Genomic DNA, 12,506 nt, shown 5'->3' on the forward strand with positions numbered 1-12,506 from the left:
CGGTTAACGTTAGCCATAACAGTCACTGCCACTTTGTTTTAACGTCTGTCTTTATCAGTGAGAGACCACACACTTTGGTGTTAATCGTTTTTTTACTAAAATATGTACCATACAATATCCCCTCTTAATACAGTTAATACAATTCCTTTGATTAAAGTCACAATCAGGGTTGGGGGCAGTTCCTGTTTTCCCATTCCAGTTACCTATTGCAATTCCCTCCAAATCAATTCCAACACAATTAGCAGTATTGTGTTAAAATGAGCTTCTCACAGTGGCAACAGATTACTTAAGTTAGTGTTAGTCAATTACATTGGCTTTAAATGAAAGCAGTTGAACAATTGCAACAATTATTATGTCTCTAAAATAGGAATTTAAATTGTGAATTGATTTTAAAAACAAATTGAAATTGAAAAACAGGAATTGACCCTAACTCTAGTCAGGATGATGTACTTTTAGTTTGTGTTATGAACACTAGTCTCAGTGCTGTGCCTTTAACTAGCTGTATCCCGTTGAGCTTTGTGGGAAATATCCAAAGAAGTAGAGCAGTACTGAGTGCCCACAGATGGAGGAAAATTCTGCTTCAGGTCTCTTTATGCATCTGTCAATGAGAAATATATGTGCAAATGCACATTTGGATATCTGCCTATCTCTGCAATGGTGCCGGTAGGCTGCTGTACCTCCTTGTGATAAAGGAAGAATATGTTTCAGTAGGTGCTTCTTGACAGTAATTTAACCACAACGTCTCATTGTTCTGTGTCAAAAACACGTAACACATCTCTCTGACAAACATTTAGACTAAAAGTCTTCTTCAAAAAGGTAAAGCTGAAAACAACTCCTTATTGATCATATAGGTGAGCTGATGATGACCATGAAAGTCATTGTGCCTCATTTGAGAAGCAAGCTTTTATTAATTTGTGTATTTGTCGTCATCAGGAAAGACCACTGTGTTTCGGTACAGTTATTAAGGTGATTTACAGTATGTGCAAGGTTGACAATGTGGACTGTAGGATTCAGCACACACAGTATTGGAGAGCCTCTGCTTGAGAGAGGTCCAGGACTGAATACAGGAGCAGGTGTGGTCCTTCTGGTCAGGATGAAGATACATGTGTTTAGCTGCATGGGAAAATAATGCGATAGTAGCAACATCTTAAAAATAATAATTAAAAAATGTAATGGAGATAAGATCTCTCGTAGTTCTCCTCTATCCAGAGATACAGTACTGAGGGATTTACCCACTAACTTTATACTGTAGATAAGAAATCATCTGGAAGATGTTCTTGCATGGGACAGAATAACCTTTGTTGTCACAAGAAGCACCTACAATTTTCTATAATTAATTTTACAGGGAATTCCTTATTTTCAGTGTCCACATAGTGGTTAAGGGGCCTCATTTACTAAAGGGCACTACATTTAGAGTTAGAGTGCACATACAGTAGTGATCCCAACATACGCTATAAATCAAAATTTACTGCCACATTTACTAACAGAACACATTCATTTATGTGACACTATTTGGCTCATTTACATGCCGTAGCGAGCACTTAATTTAGTGCGAGCAACAATTCAATGCGTATGATAATGTCTGAGACTACACGTGACCAGCTTCATATAAAAAGCCCCAGCTGTCCAGGAGTGTCTTTTGGTCAATGGATCTTTTCACACTTTTCTTCTCTCTCTCTCTCTCTCTCTCTCTCTCTCTCTCTCTCTCTCTCTCTCTCTCTCTCTCTCTCTCTCTCTCTCTCTCTCTCTCTCTCTCTCTCTCTCTCTCTCTCTCTCTCTCTCTCTCTCTCTCTCTCTCTCTCTCTACTCCCAACTCAACTCTCCTCAATTGGCGCACAGCATTCCTTTTGATGGATGCTGACTCCACTCACTCATCACCCATTGGCCCATTGGTATGCCCTCAAATTCACACACACACACACACACACACACATAAACTGACAGGCAGGCAGGCTGCTCAAGGAAAGAGGGAGAGCTATTAGCAATGATGTGCAGTTCGATTATTTTTACTGACCAACACAGAGTCTGCAACATGTACTAAACTATAGAGCATTTGGAGCCAACATGGCAGATTTGGCATTCATAACTTCCTCAACAATACAATCTAAACCCACCTGGTTATGACGAATCAGAGACAAGAACAGCAAAAGGCAAGGCAACCCTGATATGAAATTAGCAGCGCTCAGCACACACCACGCATACTTCAAAATAATACATAAACATCTGACAAATAGTAGACATGTCCATTTAAATAAATACAACTTGGGTTTTTCAGTTAGCTAGCGGATGCGTAAGAATGAATGCAGCTCATGTTCCCAGCTGCTATAATGCTAATAAATAAATAATACGAAGTAAAATATTACACATTTGCGCTAAATCTGGGAAAACCAAAGTGTGGTGATAAAAGGTACATTTATTGGTACTCATGTGCATAATAGTTATAACGAAAGTGTTCTTTATGCAAGCTCTGTGTAGACTGAAGTTGGACATTTCAGATTGGTAGATCGTTAATTTTATTTTAACTGTATACCATTTCGTGGGGGGGGGGGGGACGTATCAAGATGTATTGACACAACACGAAATTGGCGGAGTGTAAAGTAGAGCTCTGCCACGGCACAAATCTTACCCCATCCCGAAATGTATTAATTGACCCAAAATTAATGAGGCCCAGCGTAAGCTACCACATTTAAATGCGAAAATTCCACAGCACCTGTGTTCTGAAACCCTCAAAATGGTCTAATGGTACCACAGATTAACAGACTACTCTGAAAAATAGCACCTCCCCTCCAAATGGGCTACCTCAATTAAACACTAGGTAGGTCATTTGGAGAGGCAATGACCCGTGTTGACTAAGTGTCTTGACTTTATATTATATTATTATTATACGACGGATAAAACCAAATACACATAATGAAAAGGATATAATGAACCAAGTTTATTATATGACCAATACTAACAATTGTACATAATGAAATAGCTGGTATCGAGCTGTAATTTCATCCTCAGGGAGATCAAAAAGGGTAATGCAGACCCTAAATACTCTCTTCCTCTGTTCCTTGGTTGTTCAGGAAGGTTAGGAGCCCGTACTCTCTGTTGTAAATGCCCCTGAAAATTCATCATATCACAAAATTTCACAGAAATCGTGTATTTGACTGCCTAAAATGAAGAATATGCATTTTATTTTCCTTACAGTATTTTGCATTACTGTACTCTTCACCTCCCCTGTTGATTTCATACTCTCAAGTAGAGGCAGAGCTACAGTAGCTGTACACGGTCTGGCTCAATGCCATGCATTTGGTTACTACGGCAACAGCGTCAAACAAATACCGGCTTCGTGATTGGTGAATTCCTCATACTGTACAATGACATTTCTGCATACTACTAGAACTGTACAGTGTGTGTATAAAGAAAAACACAAAAGCTTTGGTTTTGTCATTTCAGGTTTGCAGTTAATGGTTCTCCCGTGTTTAATATTTTGGGATTTGAGGCAGCAAAATAGGCTATAAATGACACAATCCTGTAAATTGATGTGTCAACATACGTTTTAAAGGTTTACAAAACTCAAATGTTGCTGAATTTATCATTCAAGGGTTTATTTTTTTTAAATCTGTTTTGTCTGCTTGTTACTTTTTTTTTGCAGCCAACACAGACCATTTTAAACATCTTGTTTCCAGCAGAAGTTTGGTACATTTGTAAAGATTGTTTCAATAGCGAATCGAGTTACAATGTACATTTTTAAAGAGTTGACTCAGTAGCTAGGATAAATGTTAAAATGTTCCAGCCTTGGTTTTTGAGTGATGTTCTTGATGAACTATCAATGACAAAACATTTTAGACAACTTACATCAGTAGAATATGATGTAAATAGAAAAAGTGTTTTTATTTTTTTTTTTTAAATAAAATGTCAGTTTCGTAACACTCCGTGAAATTAATTGTTTTTATTTTATTGTCATTCTTGAATTTCTTTTAAAATTACAGTGAATTTTCTTGGCCCCTATATGACTGCTGCCATAATGCTCTTTCCAATCGGTTGCTTTCTGACTTTCTTTGCGCCGAAATAAGACCAATTTGAAATCAGACTTATTTGTGGATGCTTTTAGAGCTGGCACAGCTCTTCTGCCGCTTCATAAATCTCATTTTAATTAATATCAGACTTAATTTACAAATGATCCCCACCTACAGTTTGTCCATGAATATAATTAAGACTTGACACACCTTAAAGTGCATGGCTAATGAGCGGTGGAGTGCATTTTGGCGGTGCTAACACGGCCTTAACTTGCCAACAATGTCACGATACATACGGGGCAATTTTAAGGCCGACGTAAACTCGGTGCTATGGCCTTAATGTCGACGCAAACGCTTGATGCGTGTCCCCCTGGGTGCTCTTATGGTGTTCATGTGTGTGAGCCAGTTTTGTTTGGGCTAATGCAAATTATTTCCAGCTGACCAATCTTGCCATAAAAACTGGATCCCTAAGCAGTGAATCACTTAGTAGGAAGCAGATGCAGTGAAAAAAATAATATGGCATTGGCTGTTTTTGTCATTAAAAAAAAAAAAAGAAAAGAAAATCCTTATAGCATACTGTTGCTCCATTATAACTTATCTTTCGAAAATGCAAGTTGAAAGCATTTGGATTGTTTAGATCGAGATCCACTGCTTGAGGTTGCTCAGAGTAAGTAACTTTCAGCTGCAGTATGCCGGATATTGCCTGCAACAGAGACAAGCGACAACATTAGTAACACTAATAATAATAATAATTATAATATGATAAGTCACAATGAGGGTCTTGATACCTTGATAAATGCTTGAGTTAATGCGGGGAATTACAGATGTGTTATTTTGGTGTATTGTATTTGTAATTATACATTACAAATAATGCAATGCAGGTCCACAGCTGCAAGGAATAAGTGATCACATCTGTGATGTGAATACATAAGTACTGCAGAGTCAGAAAAAGAAAACTGCATACAGGCGTTTAATAACAAGACCCCGTTGGGGATCCATATCCCCTGTGACAGGGATCAAGCAGAATTGTCCAGCCATCTGTATGTGCAGTACAGTATGTGGCACTGGAGGATTGCCAGCAAGTTGGATGTCAGTCATGTTAATACTCTGCCTTGGCTGACTACTCAAAGCAAATCAGAAAGACTAACAAGCCTGTTACTGTAGGAGTCATTCTGATTCATTCTAAATTCGGCTTTGCTCTAAAAGTACAAATCAGAACGACTCCTCCAGTAACAAGCGAGGTGGGGAAGCATGTTAGCATTGCGCTGTACACTGAAGCCCATAGATGAAGCATTGTGCACTGGAGCCTGTGCAATGGATGTAGTCTTGCCTGTGGGGCCCTTACACACCTAAATATTGATACTGACTTCCTGTATGCACAGCCTAGTCATGTCACCTATACAAGTAGCCTTGTGGAATCATCTTTTTGACACACTGAAGTCGCACTGTAGTGTGCCCAGGATGCAGACCACATGCCTGTGATTGCATACCAGTGTCAGTATTGACCTTCTGCCAGGGCTTTTGTTCCACTCTGCAGTATATATATTTATTCATTCATTCATTCATTCATTCATCCATCCATTCATCCATTCAGTACTATAGTCCATAACCAGAAGCACATTTTAGTATTAGTAATGTATGCCCTTTATGCTGTATAAAAAGGATAGCTCATTGAATGCTTGTGTGAATCTAAAGAAAGAGGGGCCATCTTACAATTCATGAAGCTCAGAATACATTGTTAATTTTAATAAATGGATTGATCTTGGAAAATGAAAATATAATATTTTTTACAGAATACATTTCCAGTAGAGATGGCAGCCATCCCAGATCGAAGCTGTGCTCCAATAGGACTGTGCTCTTGGAAGTAGTAATTCATCATATTATTCCACTGTAACATTGTACTACTGCTACTGTTTTGAGCCACACAATTTAAGTTCTGGCTCTGGTGATAAGCTACTAGAAAAACACCCATTTCTTGATAACTTTATCAACGCCAAACAGCTGGTACAGCAAGTGATTGTCAAAAAATACACTTGTCTGTCAGTCTTAATCTTGCCTTCTATTGCTTGAGTTCTATTAAAACAGCATAAAACAGTTTCCTCTTTTTCTGTTATTTCATCTTCTCAGTCTGAAGCAGTAAATGCTTTGGGGGAAAGAAAAACATGGCATTTCTAAAAGTGAGGGTTGTAGGTTGAAATATAATTGTTTGTACTCTACTCTGCTGTGCAGATATGAACTGTGATGTGTTATACTCAATTAATATAATAATACAGGGCCTTACAAATGTATTCTAACAATACACTTCACTTGGACCTTAATGGGTCTGTTCAGAGCATTTCTATGTGTGCAAAATGTGTTGGCAACCATGTTTTTGGCATATGGGACTTTAGGCTGGTTTTACAGACCCCAATCTTGGACTACCTAATATTACCTTGTAAGGTAGTCCAAGATTAGTGGTGTGTAATATATATATATATATATAAATTTAAATTTGCTTTTTCAAAATCTAAGTTCTATAATTAGACAGCGACAATTACCATTCACTGCCACATTGTTTTAACCTGTATGCTATATTAATAATACAGACTTTACAATGATACACACTTTACTGTATCTACAATTGATACTCTGCTGTTTTCTGTTATTTTTCAAGTTACTTTACGGTATTGTATCTTTATACTAAAAGACTAAGATGGAAGGATATGGTGGATTAGAAACTCAAGTGAACTCTCTGTATTGGGTTCATCTCATTTCTCTGATTAACAGTTAACGTCTCTTTGGACTAAGTGTGTCCTTGTGGCATCTCTGAGGTGAGTGTTTTAAATTGGTTTTAGCCTAATGTGTATATTTATAGGCATTACATAATCCCTAGGCCATAAGCTTCCGGAGTGCTTTCTAAAGCAAGACTATACTCATCTTTTTTCTGGTTTACTTTTTATCAAGGATGGACGATTTCAGGTTTCTGACTTTTATTCTGTCAATTTGATTTTGATAGTTCTTTCTTTTTTATGAGTTTCTTGCAAGTTTTTTCAACTTGCTTCAGAATTGTGTTTTCTGTTTTGTTTATTTGCACCGATCACTTAAAAACGAATTTGCAGAATAAGACGGCATGCAAGAAAGTAATATGAAATAGTGTGTAGTCTTAATAAACCATTGAACCCTGCTCCGCTCAGCCATTAAATTGAAGATTCCTGCTAGAATTGAAACCATCATTAAGTTTTTAGATTGCGGAACTAAATATAAACAAATATGGTCTCAATACATGCTTTACATTTACAATGGTTGTGATCTGTTTGAAGACTGTAAAGTCTGATGACATACTGGCAGTTTTAAGGACATGCAGTGTCCAGGAAGCAGACAAGCATTTATGCACTTACAATGTAGATGCAGAAACATTTGTCCTGGGCAGCCTTTAGCGGAAATGTTATGGTAATTACAAAAGACAAATCTAGGGAGTCATCTGAAAGGCAACTGCCATTCAAGCAACTGGACTGTTACAAGTACTTTATAGGTGAACTTCAATTCGGTATCACACATTAGTTTTCAGACAGTACGGTTTATTGTTTTATTTAATCTTCAGCCACTTTGGATGCCTTATTGGTTCTTCTGTTGTGTATGCTAACAGCATCTCAAGGATTATATTGTCTTACTTTTTAAGATGAATGTCACATTTTGTTTTTATTCTGTCCATAACAGCAAGAAGCTTTTCTCTCGTTTGCATGCTTTGTTTCGGAGTGTGAAACAAGATAACCTGCTGGTGTCCCTCCATGAGTTAAAACAGATCACCTGCTGGTGTCCCTCCATGAGTTAAAATAACAATGCCTGTATTAATAGACTATACTGATACTAGTCTTAAGCCTGATTTAGGTTATTTTTAAACTAGAATTGCTAAGGCACCATATAAGAAATTAATCATTCTTATTTGCTTCTCTTCCTATTCTGAGTAACATAAAAAAAATGTGTGGAGCAAACATCTGCTACCTTGATTTTGGGTGCTAATGTAACTGGAGTGGATTCATTCTTCACCCGTAAGGTCACACAGTGGTCGCTACCAGGGGGGATAATAAAAATACTCCTCATCAACAACGCTTGGCCTGGCAGTTCGCTTGACCTAGAGTGCTCCACTGACACAACACAGGGCTTCTCCTTGGCAGTAATCTTCAGCAGGCCTTCAATTTGGCCCTCTGCTAGGGGAGGCAGTGTCAATGGCTGGTTGGTAACGCATCTCACCGTCCCAATGATTGTTGATGCTCATCCAATGGCTGTTGATGCTCTCGCTCCCTCTTCTGGAAGGCAGCAAGACACAAGGCATGGGAGGGGGAACAGTTGCCCACCTGAGCAGCTTCTAGCCGTTGACACAGTTGTTCAAGAACTGTAAACATTAGTGTTAGTGTTTGTCCCAATCAGGATTGATGTTTCACCATGCTTTGGAGGTTCAGGCCCTAATAATGGTCCTTGAACAGTACTTTTCTCCATGGGGTGGAAGCTTCTGTCCTCCAGAGGTCCAGCATGCTCCCCTACTGGCCTCCACTGGCGTTTCCCAACTTCTTCTGTTCTCGGTTGTCATGGCTTGACACTCTCTCTGGGTTGCTGGTTCTGGCATCCACAAGCTTTGTGACCAACCTCTCCTGTAACAGATAATGTCATCTCGCAGTGGTGGGGGCTGCCCTGTGGGCCTTTGGTCCGGGACCTATTGGGCAGGAACCACCGCTGCTGCATCCTGAAAAGCCTTGTTCATCTGCATCTGCATGTCTTGTAATTGCTTCATTAACTGCTGCTGCAAGGGTTTGACCTTCTCTGAAACAGTAGCTTCCACTGGATGGGTTACAGCCATTGGCCCCTTGAATGTGTTCCGTTCTGCCTCCCTCTCTTCTTCCTCTCTCACTTCCTTGAGCAGGTCAGGGAAAGAAGGTGGGTTTCTTCGCTGCTCCCTTGAGGTGCAAATTGACAGCTACCAATACATTATATATGACTCCTTTAATGAGCTGTTCTACTCTCAATAGTGCAAGTCCACTCTTCTCTACTCCTCCTCGGCTCCCCACCTTTTGAAGAAGTTTCTCCAAGCGAAGGAGGAAATTAGACACTTTCTCCCCTGACTTTTGCTTTAAACCCTTAAATTTAAAATAAAGGTATTTTCCGGAGTCAGCAGTACCAAACTTGTTTTCAAGGATCTCCAGATAAGCCATCACTGGGGCATTGGGGCAACTGGCTCACAAGGCGCTAGCCAATTCAGCTGCGGGAAGTTTCAAACTCTCAACCAGCCGTTTCCTCTTTTCCTGATCTGAACACTGCCACTCTGGTAACATCTGAGTTGTGTGGTCCAGCCAAGATTCAAAGTCGTCCTCCCCAGCAGGGGTGGGGACAATCCCACTGAATGGACATAGTCTTTTATAGGGACTGGTCTCATAATGAGGTTTCATGGTCTCCTTGAGCACCTTGCCCATGGCTTCAATAAGAGCTTCTTGCATCGGAGTCGAAGGGGAGGGTGCAGTTATCACACACTATACATCTACCACCGTTCGACCTTCAGAAACTAGAAAAGTGTGCAGTTTATCAGCAAAGCTGCTTTTAAAGAAAACAACTTCCAATGAATGTCCTCGTCAGCAATCTTCACCTCTGGAGGCACATTCAGGCTGCTTACATAAGCTGCACACTCCACTAAGGCAGTGCAATCCTGGGTCAATGGCTGATGTAACAATGACCTCACTTTGACCCTTCCAGACAGGTTCAGGTCCTCCACGACAGCAGCCATGGTGTTCATGTCTTGGTTTTCCGTGATTCCAACCACTACTACAGCTTTCGCCGGGTCCATGTCCTGGGACACTTGTAAGTTTGACCACAAGATGGTGGCCAAAGACCACAAATGAGCACAGTGAAGGATATTCAAAGAACGTTTACTCTCCTCCTTCAAAATGGTGTCAATGAAGATATTGAAAAACAATTTCCAGTCGGTAAAACAAACATTGCTACTTAAGTAATGAGGTAATTATAAATGAAAAAAGTATTACTTTTTAAGTGTTTAGTGCTCCTTTCTTCATAAACTGTCATTTTAAAAACTTATTTAAACTAAAAGGAAAAATATCTCTCCAAAACAATAGGAAAAATACTGCGGTGTTTTTAACAATAACACAGTTACACAGTCTCGAGTCTTACTAAATAATAGTGATTCGGTGTGGTGGTTTACAATTTATTTCGTTGTATTTTCACTAACTGTATCAACAGTTACTCACGACCCAGTCCGCGCACTGGAGTTAAGGCTGTCTGCTTCACTCAGGCAATGGATCCGACCCAGACAGGAACAGGGATTGCAGCACAGTACTGTTGATTTGACGACGGGCCAATTCACAGGTTGGCGATTTTATTAAGTTCTTACTAATTGTAACTTTCATTTTAAATATTTATTTAGTCTCGAGCATCTTGGTCTTCTTAACTTGAGGGCAGCAAAGCTTTAGACCGCCATTGCACTACTCTCTCACATCCCGACTCCTCACAAGACACATTGCTTCCCCGTGTCTTCATCAAACTCCTCCCCTAATTATTTATACCTTCTTCTTTTAGTCAGGTTTTAACACTCCCACTAACATGTGCACAATATTAGAGATTAGAGAAAATTCAGCCTGTTGATTGACAGGTATTTATAATGAGAGGAGGGTCCTTAGTTAAAATAGACATTCCTAACTCGCTGTGACTGGTTTGGAACAGAGCACATACTGTATTCTCTGCAGCAACGCTGACAAAGTAGAATTCTTAGCCTTGGTCCTACATGGTGGGCTACATTTAACATTTCAGATTCAATTAATAACCTAATAAATAATATATTTTGACCTCCAAAAAACATACATATGATCAATCAAGACCTGTTTCCGTTACATTCATGTGAATGCACATTGTAAGCTTATTTTACAATAGTATCATATTTGAAGTCCCAGAGATTATTAATATTATTTTGTGTGCTTGTGTGTGTGGGCAGCATTCCTTCTGGGTCTGTCAGCTTGTTAATAACTTCCAGTCTTCACCCAAAGGGGTCTGCACAGGAAGAGAAACTCCCATCGGCTAAAAATATCAGCAAAGGGATGTGGAGAGCTACCGTGAACATTCGCACACTGCTTCCTATTGTAAACCAAACACTAAGGCACTTCCTGTTAACACTCGAGCACTGCTTCCTAATGTAAACCAAACACTACAGCACTTCCTGTTAACACTCGAGCACTGCTTCCTAATGTAAACCAAACACTACAGCACTAGGACTGGGGAAAGTTGCCTTGTTTTAGTGTTTGAAAAAGAAAGCGACTGCTTTATTGCAGTAAACCATAAACGCTGCAAATGCTGTCTAGTTTAGTAGGATACAGAAGACACAGTAATTTTCTAAGCTGCTTATCTCAATTAGATCCCTAACAAATCTAATCTCAATTAGATTTATTTAGTGAACTGCTTTTCCAGTTGTGATAAAACTTGGTTAGGACTTATCAGAATCAAGGAGATAAGGAGATGCCTGTCTGTACATATGTCACTTAAATGTGTACTTATATGTGTCGAATATGTCCAACATGGAGTTTGACACATATTTATGCAAAGGCACATATGAAAATAGATGGCGAGGCTGAGGGATATTGAGTTACTACCCCAGGACAGATTTTAACCTATTACATTCTAGCCTAGGGACAAATGTGATCTATATTAGACCATAACAACCCTACAATATGTAAGGGAGAGCTAGATATTTATACATAGACAGGCAGATAACCTGCTGCAGACTAAGGATTGCAGGTTCTGGTACACAAGGGCAAATCACAAATAACAAAGCAATTTTTTCTAATAGTTACATAATTATAAACAGTTGTGTATTGCCACATTTGAATCTCATGCTACAGTATTAGATTTGTTTTATAAACTTCCATCAGCTTGGCACTCCCGGTGGCCAACTGGAGCAAGTTGCCTGGTATTCTCTGAGAATGACTTTTCTTTGTGTTTTTTTTTTTTTTTTTTTTATCGCAGCACCTAATTAGCCTGTTGCTTTACAGTCTACGTTTTACCTTTTTAAAAAGTTTGTAGTTTTCAGTTTGGCAGGAACAGGGTTCTTACTTATGTAAAATAATCTTGTGTTTTTTTTTGTTTGTTTTTCCAGACTTCGCTCACAATGACTACAGCAAGATATAGGCCTACTTGGGATTTGGCCCTGGACCCCCTAGTGTCCTGTAAACTGTGCCTTGGGGAATTTCCGTTGGAGCAGATGACAACAATAACCCAATGCCAATGCATCTTCTGTACACTGGTTTGTATGCTTCTAATATTGGGCATCACTGGGCTTAATTTATGCCCTTTTTTGACCCATTGTACTAATAAAGGCATTGGCTTAGACTGTGTTTATAACCAGGTTTCGAAAACCTCCAGGGGTTTTAGGTGTAGACAATATGAATGTGATCTTTATCAAAGGGTGGACTTTAATACAGATTAGACTGAATATTTAATCAACTTTCTTTTTTAAACTTGGATAGCAATGAG

General features: G+C 39.2%; 1 protein-coding gene across 4 annotated transcripts in view; it reads left to right on the forward strand.

Annotated features, from left to right (window-relative positions):
* Positions 1–12,506, forward strand: part of rnf144aa (ring finger protein 144aa) — a 40,386-nt gene that overhangs the window by 5,495 nt on the left and 22,385 nt on the right. For 3 of the 4 annotated variants that reach the window (XM_034003389.3, XM_034921164.2, XM_034921162.2), the window contains exon 3: positions 12,130–12,276. In XM_034003389.3, coding sequence (XP_033859280.1) covers positions 12,142–12,276 — 135 coding nt within the window. In that variant the 5' untranslated portion in view covers positions 12,130–12,141. Of the gene's footprint in view, positions 1–10,226; positions 10,353–12,129; positions 12,277–12,506 lie in introns of all 4 variants that reach the window. The other variant, XM_034921163.2, reaches the window with a different exon arrangement.

The sequence above is a fragment of the Acipenser ruthenus genome, chromosome 5 (assembly GCF_902713425.1).
Source record: "Acipenser ruthenus chromosome 5, fAciRut3.2 maternal haplotype, whole genome shotgun sequence".
Classification (NCBI taxonomy): Eukaryota; Metazoa; Chordata; class Actinopteri; order Acipenseriformes; family Acipenseridae; genus Acipenser; species Acipenser ruthenus.